General features: G+C 41.2%; 1 protein-coding gene across 2 annotated transcripts in view; it reads left to right on the top strand.

Moving 5' to 3' along the window:
- Positions 1–436: 436 nt before the first annotated feature.
- Positions 437–23,841, top strand: part of SCML2 (Scm polycomb group protein like 2) — a 115,302-nt gene continuing 91,897 nt past the window's right edge. The window contains exons 1-2 of one of the 2 annotated variants that reach the window (XM_034949795.2): positions 437–579; positions 21,118–21,163. In XM_034949795.2, the coding sequence (XP_034805686.1) occupies positions 21,142–21,163 (22 nt within the window). In that variant the 5' untranslated portion in view covers positions 437–579; positions 21,118–21,141. The remainder of the gene's footprint in view (positions 580–21,117; positions 21,164–23,841) is intronic. The other variant, XM_034949799.2, reaches the window with a different exon arrangement.

Genomic DNA, 23,841 nt, shown 5'->3' with positions numbered 1-23,841 from the left:
GACTATGCTGCAACCCGCCAAGCAGTGGCTTTCCTCAAGCTGCTGTAACCAGCTGCTTCTCCCTGCTCCTCGAACTTGCTTGAGTTCCGAGGGAAGCGCCTGCTTTTTGGGTGCGTGGCCAGGGTGGGTGGTGGCCAGGATTCGAAGGCGACAGTGAAGGGGAGCGAGTTCCCGGGATGGAACTTGACGTGGAACCCGGGGTCCCATCGAGGGGCTCCCCACGGCCTCGGGTGCCTGGGCTGCGACTGGTTTTTCATTTGGCGTAGGCGTGGGGGGTAGGAGGCAAAGTGCCAAGGGCTTTCCCGGGCTCACAGTGTCTCATGGTCCGCCACTGCCTGCGGTGGCGCTCGGCTTGACCCCGGCTCGGGCCCCGCACGCGGCGGCGGTCAAAGGGCGTGCTCGCGGCAACCGCAGGGCACGCGGGCCCGCCGCGCGGGGGGCGGGGCGGCAGTGGCGGTTGCGGGGCATGCGCGGCTCCGCGCGCGGCTTCTCAAACATGGCGGCGGCGGTGTGAAGCTTGGTGCCGGCTCGCGCGATCGGTGGGACAGAATTTCGTTGTTTTCACCGACGAGACTGGAGGTACGTGGTGATTCCGGGCCCCGTAAGGAATGGAGAGGCGGAGCTGTCTCCCGGACCCCGACCGTTGTCCGTGGGCGGGCGGGTAGAAGCCATCAGCGCGCGTCCCGTGCGAGGAACGCCCCCTTACGATCCCGCCGATGTCCCATCTCAGCTCGGCCTCGCGCTCGGGTCTCCAGCCCCCGGCGCCCTCCGCGGACGCCCCTCAGCCGCTCTCGCGCTTCCCCTCACGCCGCCCCGGGGCCTCTTCGCCGCCGCGGGGTTTGGGCGCCCGGCCGATAGCTTCCACCCGTCCCCTCGCCTGCAGCGCGGACAGCGCCCTCCGGCGCGTCCTCCCTGCCGTGGGTAGGGCCGGGCCGGGGCCTGGGGGGCATCACGGTGGGCGGCGGGGCGGAGGAGGGAGGTAGACTTTGCCTGGTCTGGGCTGAGATAACTTTTGGAGTTTGGGAGGGAAACGTCGGCCCGGAAGGATGCGCCTGTGGCGGCGTGCGGGCGCAAATCCTGGTGCCAGGTGCGCGCCGCCGGGCTCCTGGCGGGGGCTGGGGGCGCCGGTGGCTCACCCTAGCGGTGCAGCGGGACCGGAGTGCGCGTCCCGTCCGGGGCTGGCGGGGAGGCGAGGGGGGGCTCTAAGCCTCCTGAGGGGCGGAGAGGCGGCCTCGCGGCCTGACCGAAAAAAAGTTGCTGCCGTCACTTAGAAACAGTCTCGAAATGGTTTCTTACCTTTCTCGCTTTTTCCACCTGTATCGTGCTTGCGCCCCATCCAGGTGTGAAGAGCCGGAGGGAGAATGGGTCTAGGCGAATTTGCTCGATTTTGCGCCTCAAGGTTGTACATAGATAGCTTCCTGGGCCGACTTGTAATTCGGCTCCCCCAACCCCCAAATGTTTGGGCAGCACAAGTATTTACTTACAGGCTCCCATTTGAGACTATTTATTTTTTAAAAAGAGGTTGTTAAACATTTGTCAAACATCACAAAGTGTGATTGCAACTTGAAATTTGCTTCTTGTTTGTAAATTAGGAGATTAACGTTTATGACTTACTTTAGGTCTTCTCTGGAAAGTTAATGGATCGATTAGTGGGGGTAAACTGAGGCAGGGAACGTGAATAACTTGCTTATGATCATATGATTTACAAAAGTATTGGAGATGGTTGTTTTTTTTCCCTAAAACAGCTTCAGATGCTGCTACATTTTAATGCCCCCAGAGCTATTCATATTTCTGTTTTGAGGGAAAAGTATTTTAAGATGTACAACATTTATGGAGTACAGCTGCCTATGATGAGCAATTGTTTTATAACAATGGTTCATAAACGCATATTTAATTCTTTTCAATAACAGCGAGGGAAATGTTTTTCAATAATGACGATTTTGCCTTTCTTTTATTTTTCTTAATTACTCATTAAATAAAATATTTCCAATTACGAATGTGCTTTCAGGCTGTTTGTGTGTTTTTTTTTTTTCTATTTAATGGGAGGAATGTGAAAATAAGCTTTTGGAAATGAATCCAGTGGGATTTTTGAGAAAAGATTGAGTTTATGAGTATTCACCTGATGCCTTGTATTTAGCTTTATCTATAACCTTTAAAACAGTTTGATAGAATGTAAAGAAAAAACACCATTTAAACTGGCTTTGAAAGTTTTGAATGAACTTTATATATACATCATGCAGCCATATGAACTTCTTAAGGATGTATACTTGTTTACCCCAGAGAACCTGATTTGCTTTGGAATTGGTAGTTGGAAAAAAGATTACTGTAACTCTACTGCATTATATGTGCGGGTGCTTTAAAGTTGATAGTGTCATAACGTACAAAAATCTTTACAGTCAGTCTAAAAAAGGTGTATCAGTTTTTCTCATGAGGTGGTTGATCAGTCCTTTTGATTTATGATTCCATCAACACATCTTTATTAAGCACCTGTGCTGTCTTTACTATGGAGTTCAGTTTATTCAGAGCCCACTATGTGTGCTAATTTCAGGGTGTTTAAGGCTTTCCACTCATAGTTTATTCCTGAAAATTTCAGGGGGTTATAGCTAAAAAAATCAATACGAATGTAGAACAACTATTCCTTTCATTCAAAGGGCGAACTCGAGAAGTCAGTATTTTTGTCATAATTCTCCAAGCAAAATTCTGAGTGTAACTGCAAACTATTTCCGACTTACGTGATATTAACTTTGTGATTTTTTGGTTAGGATTATATAAAGCTATATATTTTCATGAGATTATTTTCTGGTTCAAATAGATAACATACTGGTTAAGCTTGAGGGGAAAAATGAGTTGCTGGTATAAATGGAAATCAATATGTGCTCTGGAGATTGGGTATTTTTTAATACTAAGCAAGTTCTATTACTAAGTAGTTTAAGCTGTAATTAAGTTTTAACTGGTATTTTAAAGCACTTTGTTTTTTCAAAATATTGCAGAAATCTCTGAGCTCAGAAATAACAAATAAGGGTTATGATCCTCAGCTATAAGCCAGATGTGACTCTTATTTTCTTTTGGGCTTGTTCCTTTTTAGCTGCCTGCCTGTTCCTCCCAGATGCTTCCTATCACCCCTCTTCCTGCCCCTGTTCCCTTTGCTGTTGGTGTCTGTTTCCGCATCAGTGAAATGGTCAGGGTAATCCTTTGCTGCTTCACTGAGAAATAATTAATGATGGTAAAGTGCCTTGAAAAGGCTGAGTAAATACCAAGTCTTTTGAATTAACTTGATGTAGCCACTTGTTCCATTTAAGGAAGAGCCAAATCCCAATTTTAGTTTGAGCTCTTGGGGGTGGGAGAGAAAAGTTTCACTTGACTATTTTACTGCCTTTCTTTTGGGGTTAATAGCAATGACTTTTGTAACTCTAGTAACTGGAACACGGGTGGATACAGCAGTATCCTCTCCTGTTTGCCTTATTAGTCACCTCTAGTCTTTTTTTTTTTTTTTTGCCTGGTTATTCTGTCTGCCGTTTTTCTCCCTCTATTCTCATTCCACTTGTGAATGGAAATCGGAGGTCGTCTCTATTAGCTACCCTCTCGGAGTGGGGAGGGTAGGTCTCACTGTCTCCTCATAGTCATATTCCTGATTTTTAGGATATACAAGAACAAAGTGGGCTCTGCCAGCTATCAGCCTTAGAGCTATGAGCTGTGGTGCAAAGATTAGTCTGGCATTGCCAGAAGGTGTTTTGTAGTTTGCAGTGGGCAAATCAAGCATCCCTAATAATTTTAGAACCATTATTAATGTCTGAGAATTACTACATAATACCTTAGAATTTGAACTGATTGTTGATTCCAGGAACTAAAAACCTGGACATTTTGAAAATGGCAAATGTTGGTGATGTTTTTTTTTTTTTGAGATGGGCTCTCGCTGTGTTGCCCAGGCTGTAGTGCAGTGGTGTGATCTCAGCCCACTGCAGCTTCTGCTTCCTGCGTTCAAGCAATTTTCCCACCTCAGCCTCCTGAGTAGTTAGGATTACAGGGGTGTGCCACCATGCCCAGCTAATTTTTGCATTTTTAGTAGAGACAGGGTTTCACCTAGTTGGCCAGGCTGGTCTCAAAACTCCTGACCTCAGGTGATCCTCCTGCCTTGGCCTCCCAAAGTGCTGGGATTACAGGTGTGAGCCACCACGCCCGGCCGTGTTGGTAATATTGAAGGAAGAATTTATACCCTTCCCTGGCTTTGGGGCTTAATATTCAGGATCTCTTTGTCTTGGGGAAATAGATAAAATAAACCACTGGCGTTTATCTTAGATTAAAATGGCATAATTTATACTATTATATAAATACTGGTATAATTTAGTGGTAAGTACATTTTTTAGACTCTAAGTACCTTAGGCTTTGGTTACCATTTATAAAAAGAGTTTGTGGTAGTTCTTTTTTTGATACGGAGTCTTGCTCTGTTACCCAGGCTGGAGTGCAGGTGCAATCTCGGCTCATTGCAACCTCTGCCTCCTGGCTTCAAGCAATTCTCCTGCCTTAGCCTTCCCAGTTGCTGGGACTACAGGCATGTACCGCCACACCCAGCTAATTTTTTTTTTTTTTTCCCGAGATGGAGTCTCGTTTTGTCACCCAGGCTGGAGTAGAGTGGCACGATCTCAGCTCACTGCAACCTCTGCCTCCCAGGTTCAAGTGATTCTCCTGCCTCAGCCTCCCAAGTAGCTGGGACTACAGGCGTGCGCCACCGAGCCTGGCTAATTTTTGTATTTTTAGTAGAGATGGGGTTTTACCATGTTGGCCAGGCTGGTCTCAAACTCCTGACCTCAGGTAATCCATCCACTTCTGCTGCCTCTCCAAGTGCTGGGATTACAGGCATGAGCCACGGAATCTGGCCTTTGTTTTTTTTTTTTGTTTTTTTTTTTTTGAGAGTCTTGCTCTGTCTGTTGCCCAGGCTGGAGTGCGGTGGTGTGATCTTGGCTCACTACAACCTCTGCCTCCTGGGTTCAAGCAATTCTTGTGCCTCAGCCCCTGAGTAGCTGGGATTACAGGCGTGCATCACCATGCCCACTAATTTTTGTATTTTTCATAATTTTTGTATTTTTAGTAGAGATGGGGTTTCACCATGTTGGCCAGGCTGTTCTCGAATTCCTGGCCTCAAGTGATCCTCCTGCCTTGGCTTCCTAAAGTTCTGGGATTACAGGCGTGAGCCACCTCGCCCTGCCAATGGTGGTTCTTAAAAATAACTTGAAAAAATTTTAGAAACTATCAAGATTTGAAATGTGTATGTGTTCTTTGGTTTTCATGAGAAAGGCAATTTTGTTTATTTTGTCATTATGTTGTCTATTTCTAAGGTTACCTTGGCAACCTTAGAAATAATACTGGGTTTTTTTTGTTTTTTTTTTTGAGACGGAGTCTCGCTCTGTTGCCCAGGCTGTAGTGCAGTGGCACAATCCTGGCTCACTGCAACCCCCGCCTCTGAGGTTCAAGTGATTCTCCTGCCTCAGCCTCCTGAGGAGCTGGGATTACAGGCGTGTGCAACCATGCCCAGCTAATTTTTTAAAAAATAATTTTAGTAGGGACGGGATTTCACCATGTTGTTCAGGCTGGTCTCAAACTTCTGACCTCAAGTGATCCACCTGCCTTGGCCTCCCAAAGTGCTGGGATTACAGGCGTGAGCCACCACGCCCAGCCTGGAGAGGTGTTAACATAAGCAATGGAGATATCTTATTGTGTGAAAAGTGAAATATTTGAGGATCCTGTAGCAGTGAATATGATGGTGCTGTTCATCTTAATATCATGATCATTTGACCTAGACTACATGAATTCCTTATTTGAAGAGTTAAAACCTATAGAATAAGCTGTGAGTAAAGACCTGGGAAACTGAAGATAGCATTTGATTACCTACTACTTGTGACCTGTGTTTATGGCTATGGCTCTGCCTCTTCGTAAGTTTATAGGAGCAAATTGTTGTAAGAGGGGAAAGAGAGTGCCCACTTTTAGTGGTAACGTACTGTTGTAAACTTCAGAAGGGACAGATATATTACAATTCTAGGGCATACCTTGAAGATGCTTTCATTTCTCAGAGAAAAGTTTGTGGGGCTCTCTTTGGTTGTGTTTAGAATACACATTTGATTTTTCGCAACCTCTGTTTCTCATAAAGATTAATTGGTGGCAAATTATAGACAAACAGCTCCATTTGTTTGGTATGTACCTTATAGCCTTGACATAGTTTTTTAAGTGTATTGACAAAGTGCTTGTTTTTTTTGGTTAACATTTGGCCACTTTTCCTACCTTTCATCAGTTTTAGCTGGTTTAAGGTTTGATTATATATTTATTTTTAAATGCTGAATCAAATGTGTTTCTTCTTTTCAGTTCTCTTCCTCTTTGAATACATTTGGAAACATGTGCCCTTTGCTATGAACTGTTGCTTTTTTTTCTTTGGAAATATTTTTTTAAATGTTATTTGGAGTATTTTTCTCTTTAATGTTATTTGAAAAGCAGTATAGTCAGTATTAATTTTTAACTAACTTGATAGAGTTTCGTAAATCTGTTCAAATGAAACACAGCATCTTTGGTCATTAAAAGAATTAATATATAGTAGGCAATAGTAAGTATATTTAGATATTGTTTGGTTTTAGATTACTTTAGAGACTCTGATTTGAGATTTTTTTTGTGTTGAAATTTGAGAAGTTGTAGAAATATTTGAATGGGTAATTTGCTGACACCTGCCTCGTGTTTGAGGTATTTTCAAGGATGTTTAGTTTTCTGGTTTCTTCAGATTGTGGTTTATTGCATGCTTTTCTGCAGTCTGTTGTCTAGTGGGGATTGTTGTTGTCATCATTTCCATTATTTCTTGTAGGGCCGGTGTTAGAAACCATAAATCTAGACTGCAGTGATAATAGGAACAGCCTGTAACCAGATCCAGTTCTTTTGTCAAAAAGTTGCACCATTAGCTGCCTGTAGTATATTGACATGCCCTGCCATTAACTCAAGTCCTTCACAAAAGTCAGTGGGTAGCAGGTCTTTGGGCACTTAGCCTGTAGCTGTGCTTTAAAACCTCAGGAATTTACAACTATAAACTGGGATTTTGGCAACCCTTGACTTATCTTTCATTTATCTGTTTTCTGACATGACATACTTCTTCACTAAATACATAGCTTTCACATAAATCATTTTGAAATTGCAAGTGATTAACTTATAGGTTTTTTTGGGGTAACTTAAATTAGAAATTTTTGAAAATAGTTAAGCCTTCTTAGGTTTGTTTTGACACAGAAAAAGATTAATTACTAATTTGTTGGGGTGGACTCTTTACTAAAGCATAATTTAAAATTGCTCCTTTAGAAACCTTAATTTCCTCAAGAAGGCTTGATTTGATAAATTGTTGCTACCAAAAATGTTCTTTGATTTTTTTTTTACAGATTTCAGAAATATGGAGATGAAAATGTTCTTTTTTTTTTTTTTTTTTTTTTGAGACGGAGTCTTGCTCTGTCACCCAGGCTGGAGTGCAATGGCATGATCTCGGTTCACTGCAGCCTCTGCCTCCCAGGTTCAAGCAATTTTCATGCCTCAGCCACCCGGGTAGGTGAGATTATAGGCGTGTACCACCGCAGACGGGGTTTTGCCATGTTGGCCAGGCTGGTCTCGAACTTCAGACCTCAAGTGATCTGCCCACCTCGTATTCCCAGAGTGCGGGGATTACAGGCATGAGCCCCTGCGCCCGGCCTAAAAATGTTCTTTTTTTTTTTTGAAATGGAATTTTACTCTTGTCACTCAGGCTGGGGTGCAATGGCACAATCTTGGCTCACTGCAACCTCCCCCTCCCAGATTCAAGCGATTCTCCTGCCTCAGCCTGCCAGGTAGCTGGGACTACAGGTGCCCGCCACCACACCCGGCTAATTTTTGTATTTTTGGTAGAGACGGGGTTTTACCATGTTGGCCAGTCTGGTCTCAAACTCTTGACCTCAGGTGATTCACCCGCCTCAGCCTCCCAAAGTGCTGGGATTACAGGCTTGAGCCACCGCACCCGGCTTGTTCTTTCTTAATATTGAATAGTCTTAATTCAGAGATAGAATTTTAGTTTTAAATGTAATTACAGTATTAGAATTTAGTGTTTTTCTGATTACTTTTATAACTATGTCAGAAAATGTGACATTTGATTATTTACTTGAGTGAATTGAATAGATACTTGTGGAATCTTAATGTGATGACTCATGTTCAATTCCACAAAATTATGTATGGTTATACAATGGAATATACACTTTTTCTATCCTGTATTAGGATAATCACTATTACCAGAAACAAAATCTTAGTTGAAAGAGAGAGCTTCTCTTGGTCAAAGAAAAAATACATAAGTACGGTGTATTTTAATTAAATCAGTATTTTTTTTTGCATTTAGGCATAAATGTGAAGTACTTCTTGAAACAAAATAATAAACTATTTACAAGTTAAAAACATAAAGGTGTTATTTTATGCAGTTAACTCAGACCTTCCCCTTCACAATAAAGGACAGCGTTTTTGTTTGTTCAAGTCTAAAAGTAGTGTCTTTATAACAAGATAGATTTTAAAAGGAAAAGAACCCTTTCTACCTGTGCTATTTAATTAATCTCTGGCAAATTGTGTATGTATAATAACTTCCATCACTTATTCCAACATTTTCTTTAAAACACCAGCAAACATATTTGTGAATCTCTCTTATCCTTGAAACTTCTTATACTATTGATAAACTCAAGGGGCTATGATGAAACATTTTTTTCAATAGATTATTTTGTGAATAGGGACTTGGCTTGTTGTTTCTTTTTTTGGTGAATATTGGTTTAAAGCACATGTTTTAGTTATACCTGTTATGTAGTTGGCATTTATAAACTGAATTCTATAATGGTAACTCATACGGAGCCTGACTTTTTGAGACCGTGAACATCCTAGAAAGAGATAAAGTTCAGAGTAAAAAAAAAAAAGGCCAATCAACTTCTGGGAAAGAGAGAGATATTGGAGGTGGGGGATTGTCTCAGATCTCACAGAATTTTCTCCTTGGCCCATTGACTTAGACTCGTGTGTAAATTAAGACAGCTGATTTGATATTGCAGGAAAGAACAGAGAACAACAATGACGGCCAAAAGAAAAATCTCGGCCGAGCGCCGTGGCTTACGTGAGCCTGTAATCCCGGCACTTTGGGAGGCTGAGGCAGGAGGATCATTTGAGCTCAGGAGTTTGAGACCAGTATGGGCAACTTAGTGAGCCATCGTCTCTACTAAAATTAAAAAAAAAAAAAAAATTAGTTGCTGAGCTTGTTGGCACATGCCTATAGTCCCAGCTACTTTGTGTGTGTGTGTGTGTGTGTGTGTGTGTGTCGGGGGTAGGGGGTGTGCGGGGGGTGTGCTGAGGCAGGACAATCACTTAAGCCAGGAGGTCAGGCTGCAGTGAGCCCTGATTATGCCACTGAACTCCAGCCTGGGCAACAGAGTGAGACCCTGTCTCAAAACAAAGAATAAAAGAAAAATTTTATCAAAAAATTGTTTTAGGCCATGTGTGGTGGCTTACACCTCTAATTCCAGCACTTTGAGAGGCTGAGGCAAGAGGATTCATTGAGCCCAGGAGTTTGAGACCAGCCTGGGCAATATGGAAAAACTCTGTCACTACAAAAAATACAAAAATTAGCCAGGTATGGTGGTGTGTGCCTGTAGTCCCAGCTACTAGGGAGGGTTAGGTGGGAGGATCACCTGAGCCCGGGGAGGTTGAGGTTGCAGCGAGCTATGATCACTCCACTGCACTGCAGCCTGGGTGACAGAGAGACCCTGTTTCAAAAAAAAAAAAATTGTTTTTAAAAACCACAGTATTCTGGTTCTATATAGTTTGGATACAAGCAGCCTATAGCACAGCAGAGTTTACTCATTCAGCAAACATTTTGGGGACCCTAGTATGTGATAGACACTGTGCTCGTTATTCTGAAGGATATAAAGAACAACGAGATGTGATACTGCCCCCAGGAGCTTATTGTCTAGCACGGGAGAAGAGGCACTTACAGTTAAACACAACAAAGGCAGTTTTAGCACAATGGTTAAGCATTCACGAACCTAGATTCAAATCTAGCTGGGTGATCTTGGGCAGGTCTTTGAGCCTCAATATCCTTAACTTTCAAATGAACATTAATGGACAGTAATAACAGTATCTACTATGCAAGCTTGTAATAAGCTTTAGATAAGAAAAAATACATATATAAAAGCCTTAGGGTAGGGTACCAGGCATTCATTAATAGCAAGAGCTCAGTAAGTAACAGATCTGAGTAGTAGTATCACCACTGCCAACACCATTATCATTGAATCTCTGGGAACATAACTTTTGTTTTCTCCTGCCCTCATGGATCCGTTTTGTCTAGGGTATCTGGTATATTATAATATCTCCTTGTATTAGTCTGTTTTCACGCTGCCGATAAAGACATACCTGAAACTGGGCAATTTATAAGAAAAAGAGGTTTAATGGACTTACAGTTCTACCTAGCTAGGGAGGCCTCAATCATGGTGAAAGGCATGTCTTACAGGGCAGCAGAGGAGAGAATGAGAGCCAGGTGAAAGGCGTTTCTCTTTATAAAACCATCAGATCTCCTGAGACTTATTCACTACCATGAGAACAGTGTGGGAGAAACCACCCTCATGATTCATTTATCTCCCACCGGTTCCCTCCCACAACATGAGGGAATTATGAGAGCTACAATTGAAGATGAGATTTGGGTAGGGACACCAAACCATATCACTCCTTATTTCTCCCTTTCAAAGCACATACGGTGTATTGGAGCCTTGTCTTTTGGCATTTGACAAACCTCGATTTGAATCATTTTTCTTTCACTACCAGCTTCCTGATCTTGAGGAATCAAAATAACTTGGTAACTGATAAGACAGAAGAGGAGGGGAGTCAAAGATGACTTCTAATTCAGAAAGATTGAGGGTTTGTAATGCTTTTAAAATAAAATGCAGAGGAAGAGGATCTCATTTTGGATGGCAAGAATTTGGTTATTTATGTATTTATTATTTTATTATTTTTTTTTTTAGAGACAGGGTCTCACTATGTTGCCCGGGCTGGTCTTGAACTTCTGGGCTCAAGCGATCCTCCTGCCTTGGCCTCCCAAAGTGCCGGCATTATGGGCATGAGCCACTGCACCTGGTCTTTTAAAAAAATTTTTATTTTTTAAGTTTCCCACGAGTCATAGGGAATGAGAGTTTGGTTTCGTATTTTTATTTTATTTTATTATTTTTTCTTTTCTTTTCTTTTCTTTCTTTCTTTCTTTCTTTCTTTCTTTCTTTCTTTCTTTCTTTCTTTCTTTCTTTCTTTTTTTTTTTTTAATAGAGGCAGGGTTTCACTGTGTTGTTCAGGCTGGTCTCGAACTCCTGAGCTCAAGCAGTCCTCTCGCCTCAGCCTCCCATAGTGCTGGGATTACAGGTGTGATTGTAATCCGGCCCAGGTTTTTTTTTTCCTTTTCTTTTTCTTTTTCTTTTTTTTTTTGAGACAGAGTCTCGCTCTGTCGCCCAGGCTGGACTGCAGTGGCGCAATCTCTGCTCACTGCAACCTCCGCCTCCCGGGTACAAGCAGTTCTCCCTGCCTCAACCTCCTGAGTAGCTGGGATTACAGGCGCCCGCCACCACACCTGGCTAATTTTTGTATTTTTTAGTAGAGACGGGGTTTTGCCATGTTGGCCAGGATGGTCTTGATCTCCTGACCTCGTGATCCACCTGTGTTGGCCTCCCAAAATGCTGGATTACAGGCGTGAACCACTGCACCTGGCCTTATTTTATTGATTCTTATGTTCTCTCAGGTTGAAATTCTACAGTTGTATTCATTTTATAACATCTGACCAATGGCCTAAAGTTGAAACAGGCCTTGGGAAATCTCTCTCTCTCTCTTTTTTTTTCCCTAGTGAAATTGAACTGAACCTGGAACCTGGGATATTTCTTGCTGTCAGATTTGTTCAGTTCCTGTCCTTCTCAAAATGTTTACCCTTACTGAAGATCACTACTCTTCAGGTAGTGATCTTTAGAGACTCAAGGTGTAGCTTACCTTATCTTAGAAACAAAAAATAAAAAAAAAAGGGAGGTGGGGCACACCAAAGAAAAAAAATAAAAAATAAAAAAGAGAAAAGAAAAAGAAAAAAACTCTCCAAACAAAAAACCCCAGAAAGTAAACAAATAATGGAAAGGCCCTATAATCTTAGAATTATAGACCCATTAGTTTGTTAAATAGTACTTTAAAACTGTTTTTCTCAACAGATTGTAGAATTTTCTCCAGAATCAGATAAGAGTAATGGGAGTTTTAGGCTTAATAATTCCACTATTAATCACTGTTTACATTGTTTAATTGTGTTGAGAAAATGGTTTAAAACAAGACTTTTCAAAGCATTTGTTGATCTTTTATCAGCTCTTAATTCTGTAACAAGATACAATCTGCAAAACAAATGGTTGTGTAAAAGATTGCAGATTGTCCATACTTGTTCAGAGCTTCTAGATGCAACTGCTAGATTTAGTATAACTGTAGTCTTTTTTTTTTTTTTTTTGAGATGGAGTCTTGCTCTGTTGCCCAGGCTGGAGTGCAGTGGCATGATCTTGGCTCACTACAACCTCCACCTCCTGGGTTCAAGCAATTCTCCTGCCTCAGCCTCCTGAGTAGCTGAGCTTACAGGCACTCACCACCATGCCTGGCTAAGTTTTGTATTTTTGGTAGAGATGGGGTTTCACCATGTTGGCCAGGCTGGCCTTGAACTCCTGACCTCAGGTGATCTGCCCGCCTTGGTCTCCCAAAGTGCTGGGATTACAGGCGTGAGCCACTGCGCCCGGCCCAACTGTAGTCTTTTGGTAAGTGAAATTTCAATGTCAGACACTATGAAATACTATTAACCTAACCTTTTTTTTTTTTTAAGGGTTACTTAACATTTGAATGTTTTTTCACACAGTGGAATTGCTCCTAATATGCATTAAGTGAAGCAACTTCTACTCTTTATGTTGCCAAAAACAAAAACAAAAGCCTGAAGCTTTTAACTTTTTTTAAAACCAAAAATTTTTCTCCCATGTATCAAGGCAAGTTACTTGAGGGTCTTTTTTGAGCCTTTCTTATAATGCTGAAGCAGGTTCAAAGTATGTTGAAAGCAAAGATAAGCTTTTTTGCAGTTTTCCTTGCAGACTACCACTGTGGAAATGTGTTTCTAAAAGAACTTCAGGCTTCTAATTTTTCCCAGAAAGAGCTGTGCTGTCTGCATCAATTGCCACCATATTTTTCTATTTGAGACACTCTGAGGATTCAACTAAGAATCCGTTGATGCTATCCAGCATTTACCAATAGATTATAGTACTCTTCTCTTCCCTTTACATCTATAATCTCCATCCTTGTGACTGAAAGACAGGTGAGTTACAGTGTAATGCATTTTAAGAGGGACAATAGAACGTTTTATTTTTTCTCAAGTTATAGTCAAAGATAGTTTCTATTAAATTAGTCAATATTCTTTTACATCAGAATCTTCGCAGATTCTTCCTAGTATTCAGTCCTAGGGAAATGTTTGTCTTTTTTTTTTTTTCTGAATTTGTGTGTATATAACCCAAGTGTTTTCCTTTTTGCTTTTATCTACTAGGAAGCCCAGAGGGAATTACTAAATTTTTCCCAACTAACTAGTACATTTTTATTTTATTTTATTTTTTGCCATGAGCTGTGTTTTCATTATTCATGCAAATAATTTTCTATAATATCCCAGGGCAAACCAGAGAATTTGGCAGTCTGATTGGACCCATAGGGACCCTCAGGCTGGTGGTATCAGCACGGAGTGCCCAGGTTCACAGCACGGCTTGTGGCTTGTGTCCATCTTGTGGTGATTCTTCCTCCACATGACTACTGGGGTCTCGAAGATGACAGGGGTAGGGAATCCTCCAGGCTCTTAGGAAATTTCACCCGCTTCTCCTGCTCAATGGCCTCTTTGGTCAGCAGGGTGTTCTCCTGCATCTCTGTTTTCTTCAGCTTGGCCTTATTGAAGCTGGCGATTTCCCCTATGTCTGGTTTGTCTGCCATTTTCTTAAAACAATCCTAGTGGGCAAACCAAGGCTCTTGGCCTGGGGCTGGGGACCAGTGCTCCCTTCCGCATTCCCTGCCAGTGCCTCTCACCATGGCACTCCTGCTGGCAGCCCCAAGGCCTAGGTATTTGCTCTTATTAATTCGAACAAACAAATAAAACTTTACCCTAAGTGTATTTTTATATTGGGACTGCTAATCCTTTTTTAAAAACAAAGTATAAGATACAAAAATTATATAGGAAATGATGAAAAGTTTTGGTGATCAAACATTATCAAAAAGCAGTATTTGATAAATATAGTTATGAACTTAAAAATTATGCTGAGTCTAGTAAATAGATTTTCATCTGCCTTATTGTTTATCACATTTTATTTATTTATTTAATTTTTTTTTTTTTTTTGAGATGGAGTCTTGCTCTGTCACCCAGGCTGGAGTGCAGTGGAATGATCTTGGCTCACTGCAGCCTCTGTCTCCTGGGTTCAAGCAATTCTCCTGCCTCAGCCTCCTGAGTAGCTGGGATTACAGGTGCCTGCCATCACGTCTGGCTAATTTTTGTATTTCTAGTAGAGATGGGGTTTCACCATGTTGGCCAGACTGGTCTTGAACTCCTGACCCCAAGTGATCTGCCCGCCGTGGCCTCCCAAAGTGCTGGGATTACAGGCGTGAGCCACCACATCCGGCCTTGTTTATCACATGTTAGATTGCAAAATAAGCAGTAACTTCTGTCCTGAGTGTCAATCTTAAGAATAGCGGAGATTTTCCTTAAGGAATGAACTTTTTACATTTTATGTATTAATTTTTGAGACAGGGTCTCACTCTGTTGCGCAAGCTGGAGTGCAGTGGTGTGATCTCAGCTTACTGCAACCTCTGCCTCCCAGGCTCAAGCGATCCTCCCAACTTCCTGAGTAGCTGGGAGTGCAGGTGTGTGCCACCATGGCTTGCTAAGTTTTGTATTTTTTTGTAGAGATGGGTTTCACTGTGCTGCCCAGGCTGGTCTGGAACGCCTGAGCTCAAGCAATCCTCCCACCTTGACTCTCAGAGTGCTGGGATTACAGGTGTGAGCCACTGTGTCCAGCCTTTGGTATGAACTGGCATTTATTATTCATTGTACTTTTCATTTTAGCTAAGAAATGTTGGCTTTATGAATTTATTATATAGAGAGAATTTCATTTGAAGATTATCGATATATGGAATTTGGTGGTATATATTTAAAAGTGGTTCAAATATATGTTGTATATGGGTTTACATATATGATTTTTTAAAATTTGAAGGGTGTACACCAGATGGTTAACAACAGGTATTGTTTGGTGGTGGAGTTATAGGTGATTCTTTCCCCCTTCTTTTTGCTTATCTGTGTTCTCATTTATTTATTTTCAGTGATGATGAATGTGTAAAAAGAAAAAGAAAATTCTGGTTTCTAGGAGTCCACAAGGATGTTTTGGCTCATAAAGGGCCAAAAGCCACCTTCTCTTCTTTTTAATTTAATTTTTAGTTTTAGAGCTGGGGTGCCTAGGCTGGAGTGAAGTGGTGGTGTGATCATAACTCACTGCAGCCTTGAACTCATGGGCTCAAGTGATCCTCCCTCCTCAGCCTCCCAGGTAGCTGGGACTATAGGTGTGCTGCACCACGCCCGGCTAATTATTTTATTTTATTTTTCTGTAGTGATGGTGTCTTGCTGTGTTGTCCAGGCTGGTGCCAAATTTCTGGCCTCAAGCGATCCTCCTACTTTGACCTCCTAAAGTGCTGGGATTATGGCATGCACCATGGTGCCCGGCCCAAAAGCTATTTTCAATACTCACCTACCTTAAAGGAAATAATATATTAATGAATAATTACCTAAAAGTCATACAGCATGAGATGATGTCAAGTTTCCTTTGGCTTTAGCTAGAATGTATAACTTTTCCGATAATGTTGATTAGTAGATGACAGCTGCTTTCTTTGATAGTGATATGTCTGGTTGTTATAAATATATACATTTATTTATTTCAGCTTAATATAAGAGTGATTTAATTTAGAGTTCCTGTTTTGTTAAGCAACAACTCTTTGGTCTGTACTTTGGAAGAGTAACCAAGTAATGCTTGGAAATCCAAGTTGGAACATAGTTTCATTTTACAACATGATTAATGTTAAATGTTAATGCTAAAACTCACTAATTTCAGGAAGTTTTCATTAGGACAGATGGGGTGGGATAAGGAACAGTCTTTGAGCTTCTACTTGTTTGAGATACTATGCTGGGTGTTCCTACACTGCCTAATTTTCTTTTCTTTTCTTTTTTTTTTTTTTTTTTAATGAGACAGGGTCACCACACACTGTCACCTGGGCTGGAGTGCAGTGGCACGATCATGACTCACTGCAGCCTCGACTTCCCAGGCTCAGGTGATTCTCCTACCTCAGCCTCCCGAGTAGCTGGGACTACAGGCATGTGCCACCACACCCAGCTAATTTTTGTATTTTTTTGTAGAGACGGGGTTTTGCCATGTTGCCCAGGCTGGTCTCCAACCCCTGGGCTCAAGCAATCCTCCTGCCTTGGCCTTCCCAAGTGCTGGAATTATAGATGTGAGCCACCACACCCAGCCCCTCCTGTCTAACCTAAACTTTTTACACTTTGACCAACTCCCCATTCCTTGCCCCTTCCTCCCCAGCCTCTGGTAATCATCATTCTACTCTGTACTTCTGTGAGTTCAACTATTTTAGATTGCACATGTAAATGAGATCATACAGTTTGTGCTTGGATTGTTTTTTTTTTTCTTTTTTTTTTTTTTGAGACAGAGTCTCCCTTTGTTGCCCAGGCTGGAGTGCACTGGCGCAATCTTGGCTCACTTAAGCCTGTGCCTCCCAGGTTCGAGCAATTCTCCTGCGTCAGCCTCCCGGGTACCTGGGACTACAGGCATGTGCCACCATGCCCGGCTAATTTTTGTATTTTTAGTAGAGATGGGGTTTCACCATGTTGGCCAGGCTGGTCTCGAGTTCCTGGCCTCAAATGATCCTACCGCCTTGGCCTCCCAAAGTGCTGGGATTACAGGCGTGAGCCACCGTGCCTGGCCCTTTCATCTTTTCTAATATATGCATTCAATGTTGTAAATTTCCTTCTAAGTAATGCTTTCATTGCAATGGACAAATTTTGATAAGGTGTATTTTCATTTTCATTTAGTTGAATTAAAAAAAATTATCTTGAGCTTTCTTCTTTGACCCATGCATTATTTCAAAGTGTGTTGATTAATCTCCAAATATTTGGGAGTTTTTCAGCTTTCTGTTATTGATTTCTAGTTTAATTCCATTGTGGTCTAAGAACTGAAACATTGTATGGTTTCTATTCTTTTAAGTGTGTTAAGGTGTGTTTTATGGCCCGGAATATGGTCTATCTCGGTGAATGTTCCATGTGAGCTTGAGAAGAATGTGTATTCTGCTCTTGTTGGATGAAGTAGTCTCTAGATGTCAATTATATCCAACTGATGATGTTGAGTTCAACTATGTCCTCGCCGATTTTCTGCCTGCTAGATCTGTCCATTTCTGATAGAGGGTTGTTGAAGTCTCCTACTATAATAGTGGATTTATCTATTTCTTTTTTAGTTCTATCGGTTTCTGCCTCACATATTTTGATGCTCTCTTGTTAGGCATATACACATAAAGGATTGTCATATCTTTTTTGAGTATTGACCCCTTTATCATTATGTAATGCCCGGCTTTATCCCTGATAACTTTCCTTGCTCTCAAGTCTGCTCTGTCTGAAATTAGTATAGCTATTCCTGCTTTTTTTTGATTAGTATTAGCATGGACTTTCTCCATCCCTTTACCTGTAGTTTATATGTGTCTTTATATTTAAAGTTTTTTTTTTTTTTTTTGTAGCCAACATACAATTGGTTTTTTTTTTTTTTTTTTTTTTGAGACAGAGTCTTGCTCTGTCGCCCAGGCCGGAGTGCAGTGAGTGGCGCGTTCTTGGCTCACTGCAACCTCCACCTCCCATGTTCAAGTGATTCTTCTGTCTCAGCCTCCCAAGTAGCTGTGACTACAGGCGCACATCACCACATCTGGCTAAGTTTTGTATTTTTAGTAGAGCTGGGGTTTCACCATGTTGGCCAGGCTGGTCTCGGACTTCTGACCTCAGGTGATCCACCCGCCTCGGCCTCCCAAAGTGCTGGGATTACAGGCACCCAGCCTAAAGTAATTCTTGATATAGTTGGATTAATAACTACTGTATTTATTACTGTTTTCTGTTTGCCCTTGTTTTTTGTTCTTATTTTTGTTTTCTACATTTTCTGCCCTTTGTGGTTTTAGTTGACCATTTAATATGATTCAGTTTTTTCTCCTTTGTAAGCATATTATTCTTTTTTTTTTCCACTTTTTTTTTAACGGTTGCCCTAAAATTTGCGATATACATTTACAACGAATCTAAGTCTGCTTTTAAGTAACAGGACCATTCTTTTCTTATTTTATTTTATTTATTTATTATTTTTTTTCGAGACGGAGTCTTGCTCTGTCGCCCAGGCTGGAGTGCAGTGGCGTGATCTTGGCTCACTGCAAACTCCGCCTCCCAGGTTCACATCATTCTCCTGCCTCAGCCTCCAGAGTAGCTGGGACTACAGGCGCCCGCCACCATGCCTGGCTGATTTTTTGTATTTTTTAGTAGAGACGGGGTTTCACCGTTTTAGCTAGGATGGTCTTGTACTCCTGACCTCGTGATCCCCCTGCCTCGGCCTCCAAAAGTGCTGGGATTACAGGCATGAGCTACCGTGCCTGGCCATTTTTTTTTTTTTTGAGACCGAGTCTTGCTCTGTCACCAGGCTGGAGTGCAGTGGCATGATCTCCGCTCATTGCAACCTCCGCCTCCCGGGTTCAAGTGCTCCTCCTGCCTCAGCCTCCCAAGTAGCTGGGACTACAGGTGCATGCCACCACGCCCAGCTAATTTTTGTATTTTTAGTAGAGACGGGGTTTCACCATGTTGGCCAGGATGGTCTCGATCTCTTGACCTCATGATCTGCCTCGGCCTCCCAAAGTGCTGGGATTACAGGCATGAGCCACCATGCCCGGCCAACGGGATCATTCTTTTAAAAATACTTTTCTTTTTCCCATTGGATTACCTTGTTCCCTGAGTTGAAAATCAATTGACCACATATTTGTGGGTCTATTTCCGGACTGCCTAGCCTGTTTCCACTGATCTAATTTGTATATCCTATGCCAATGTCACACAGTTTTGAATACCGTTGCTTTATACTATGTCTTGAAATAAGATGATGTAAATTCTCCATCTTTGTTCTTTTTGAAGATTGTTTTAGCTATTCTAATCTTCTCCATTTTCAAAAATATAAATTTTAGAATCAGCATATTTCTCCGAAGACCCTATGAGGATTTTGATGATCAGTTTGTTGGTTCTGCAGATTAATTTGGGGAGAATTGACATCTTAAGAATATTGAGTCTTCCAACTTGTGAATATGGTGATTTATTTAGGTTTTCTTCAAGTATGTATTTTCGATCATCTGTATACGTATTTTCACTCCTTCCAGGATTACAAAAATAACTTATTCAGCCAATGGAAGCAATTGCTACCAGCTGAGTTAAGCATTCAGCTATGGGTTAGATATTTGAGAGAACATGGGAACCTGGTTATATCTTCTGTGTGTGACCCATCCCTCAGTTTATTGGACTGAATTCATTTGTATAGTAATAAGACTATTTATTTATTTATTTTTTTGAGGCAGGGTCTCACTCTGACTCCCAGGGTGGAGTACAGTGGCACAATCACAGCTTACTGCAGCCTGGATTTTCCGGGCTCAGGTGATTTTCCCACCTCAGCCTCCTGAATAGCTGAGACTACAGGCATGTACCACCACACCTGGCTAATTTTTAAATTTTTTGTAGAGATAGAGTTTCACCATGTTGCCCAGGCTGGTCTCGAACCCCTGGGCTCAAGTGATCCACCCACCTCGGCTTCCCAAAGTGCTGGGATTACAGGCATAAGCCACTGTGCCCAGCCTGATAAGACTCATTTTAATGTAATTCACAGGTTTTTGCTCTTTGATGAGAGTCGGTAAGTACCTTCACTTACTACCTGGATTACAGTGCTTTATCATCTGTGTGGATTCAACACCCTGTATATATTTTACTTTCTTGTCTGTTTCTTTAGCCACTGGGCTATAGTCTTTAATTGATCAGTGTCTCTGATGCTGAGTGTCCCAGGCTGATCTTGAACTGCTGGGCTCAAGAAATCCACCCGCCTTGGCCTCCCAAAGTGCTAGGATTACAGGCATGAGCCACTGCACCCAGCCTATGAATGTATTCTTCATAGGTTTACTTTAAGTGCCAGATTACCTTCAGTTATACACATCATCATGTTCTTATTACAGGCACATGGAGTAATGGCGGGATAGATAGCCTTTTGCCATATTAGGTTTATCCATGTACATATTTTTTTATAGCACTTATATTATGTTTTGTTCATATGCTTATTTCTGACTAGACTGGGGTCTTGGAGGCCAAGGACAGCCTGTTATTTATCTTTGCTGCAGAATGTCTGGCATATTGAGGACATGCAGGAAAAGTTTGAATTAATGAATTACAGCTCAAAATACACAAGGCTTCTAACAAATAATTCTTGTTAGACTTGACTCTTGCAGTTCTTACAGGTTTTCCCAACACGGTCATAATTCTTGTACCTCTTGGCAACATGATGTAGCAGAAGTGGGCTTCCTGGAATAGGCCTCAGTTTGAATCCTAACTTTGCTAACCTACCAACTGTTCTTTTTTACTCAATTAATTTTAAAAATTGAGTCAAAATTTGCATACCATAAAACTCACCCTTTTAAGGTATACAATTCAATGATTTTTAGTATTTTCACAACAAGGCGTATAACCATCACCACTATCTAATTCTAGGACACTTTCATTATCCCACAAAGGAAACTTCATACCCATATTCATGCCCCTTAGCAGTCACTCCTCAATTCCTTCTTCCTCCATTCCCAGGCAACTAGGCATATACAAATCTTATCATTTTTGTTTAAGGGAAACAGATTAAATTGATCTGGCCTTATAACTGACTTCTTATCCTTCAGAAATCTAATATGCTAAAAGGAGGCATTAATTGGTTTTTCTCCTTGTAGGAAACAACACCAAATAGGGATACCATGGGACAAACAGTGAATGAAGGTAAGATTTACTTGTTAAAGGCAATAATGTTTTTAGTTACTCATTTGGAATGAATATCTTCTGGTATACTGAACTTTTGAAATAAAGCCTTTAAAAAATAAATTTATAGGAGATGCTAGGTGCTTAGAATTTGAATTTTAGAACTGAATAGCTATTAAAGGTCATTGTCTTTCCTTGCTAGTTATATAAATGAGAAAACTGAAACTTAGAGAGGTTAAGGTCATACAACAGTTTGTGACAAAGCCAAGATTAGAATCCAAAGAGTGATTAAAAAATGTTTCATCCTGTTTTGCTCTATGAGAAGTCTGCTCACTATTCCATGAATATGCCACACTCATTTGCAGTCAGCTTTGTGTTGTATCTTCCTTCCCATAATACATTCTTTACATATTGGCCTTCCTACATCCTGTTTCTCCTTCAAGCGCTGTATCTCTCATGACTTTTCCTGTGGCTGAATGCTGAGTACTAAATGCTGTTCTCTAATTTTAAGTGTATCAGTTTAGTGTAGTCTCTTAACTAGATTCTTAGCTTCTCTAGAAGCTAAGCATGCCTTTACAGTTTTACTTTGTTTTCTTTTAGAAAAATCTTTCTGTAGAACTATTTAGTAAATACAAATTTGTACGTTCTTTGTACAGATTCAAGTTTGGCTTTTTGGTGAGAGAGGAGAGGATAAGATGACTTCATAAGTGGTGTTGTGTATTTCTCACAGGAGACTCCTAATATCTAGTTATCTCTCTCTGTCTTTTTTTAAATTTTTATTTTTATTTTTTTTTGAGACAGGGTTTTGCTCTGTTGTCCAGGCTGGAGGGCAGTGGCACGATCATGGCTTATTGCAATCTCTGCCTCCTGGGCTTAAGTGATCCTCTTGCCTTAGCCTCCTGAGAGGCTGGGGCCACAGACGTGAGCTACCACACCTGGCTAATTTTTTGTATTTTTAGTAGAGACAGGGTTTTGCCATGTTGGCCAGGCTGCTTTCGAACTCCTGACCTCAAGTGATCTTCCTGCCTCGGCCTCTCAAAGTGCTGGGATTACAGGCGTGAACCAACGTGCCTGGCCTTTTTTTAAAAAGTATTTTTTTACAGAGTTGAAATTACTCAGACTAGAGTGCAGTGGCGTAATCATAGCTTACTGTAACCCCAAACTCCTGGGCTCAAGTGATCCTCCTGCCTTGGCCTCCCAAGCAGGTGAGGCTGCAGATGTGTGCCACCACACCTGGCTAATTTTTTAAAAAAATTTTTGTGGAGACTGGGTCTTGCTATGTTGCTCAGGTTGGCCTCAAACTCCTGGCCTCAAGTGATCCTCCCTCCTTGGCCTCCCAAAGTGGTGGGATTACAGGTGTGAGCTGTCACATCCAACCTAGTTATCTCTTTTTGTGATGTGAAAAATCACAAAAAGTCATGGATAGCTATTCCCTGGATCCATTCATTTATTAGTAGTTGTAAAATGAAGGTATTCTATCATTCTTTATTGGCCAAAAAATTTCTATATAGAGAAACTACCTTTCTTCAACCACTCAGTTGAAATCATTTAAACAGAAAGCAGCTCATATATCCCTCTCAAGTGTTCACACATCTTGAAGAGTCACTCAGTCATAACTAGTAAGTAGATCTGTTACGTTGAATGGCATCATTCTTAGATCCTTCTTTAAGAAGTTTGTCACTTGACAATTAGAACATCGGTAAGGGTAAAATAGCAACACAAGTATGTTTAAATCCATGAGTTCATAATGATAATAAAAAGCAAAACAAATAAAACTTACTGGTCATCTGTGGAGAATGCTAGAGATCCAGCTCATCACTTTGAAAACTAGAAATACAGGAAAATAATAAAGTGCTGATTGTGATTTCTCTATGTGATCCGTGCTTTAAGGTAACTGAATGGTTGAAGCATGGAAGCTTCTCTCTATAGAAGTTTTCTGGCTAATAAAGAATGATAGAATTAGAATACCTTCATTTTGCAACCATTAATAAACGAAAGGATCTAGGCAATAGCCATCCACGACTGTTCACATCACGAAAAGAGAGATAACTAGATATTAGGAGCCTCCTGTGAGAAATACACACCACCACCTATGAAGTCATCTTATCCTCTCCTCTCCCACCAAAAAGCCAATCTTAAATCTGACCAAACTCTTCTGGATTGAAATATGAATGCCAATTTAAAGAAAATACAAGAACCAGAGGAACCGAACTCTGTGGGGAGGTAGTCAGCAAAATCCAGACTGGAAAACTTGAAAGGACCAACCAACTGGTATTGTCAGCAAAAAAATTGTAAAGGGGAAGAATAAAAACGAGAAGAAAGGTGGAAGACACCTGTAGATCAAAAGAGATGTAAGAGACATATCAACCATTGCTATGTGTGTGGACTTATTTAGGTTCTGAATCAAGCATACACACTAAAAATAGTTAAGACATTTGGGGAACACTGGTTATTTGATGATTTTAAGGAATTATGGTTAATTTTTTTAGATGTAATGAAAGTATTATGCTTAAGTTTTTAAAAATGAGTCCTTTTAGAGATACATACTATAATACATGTGGATGAAATGATACATCTTAGATTTGGTGAGGTTACCAGGTCCAGTGTTATTTGAGCTCTTTAGCTTAGCACCAAGAAAATCTCTGCCCAGTCCATTGAATTACAGTGTATTGTAGTTTCTCTGTTATGTTTTGAACTCT

Source organism: Pan paniscus, chromosome X (assembly GCF_029289425.2).
Source record: "Pan paniscus chromosome X, NHGRI_mPanPan1-v2.0_pri, whole genome shotgun sequence".
In the NCBI taxonomy this organism is placed as follows: domain Eukaryota; kingdom Metazoa; phylum Chordata; class Mammalia; order Primates; family Hominidae; genus Pan; species Pan paniscus.
This window is presented reverse-complemented; position numbering and strand designations above follow the sequence as displayed.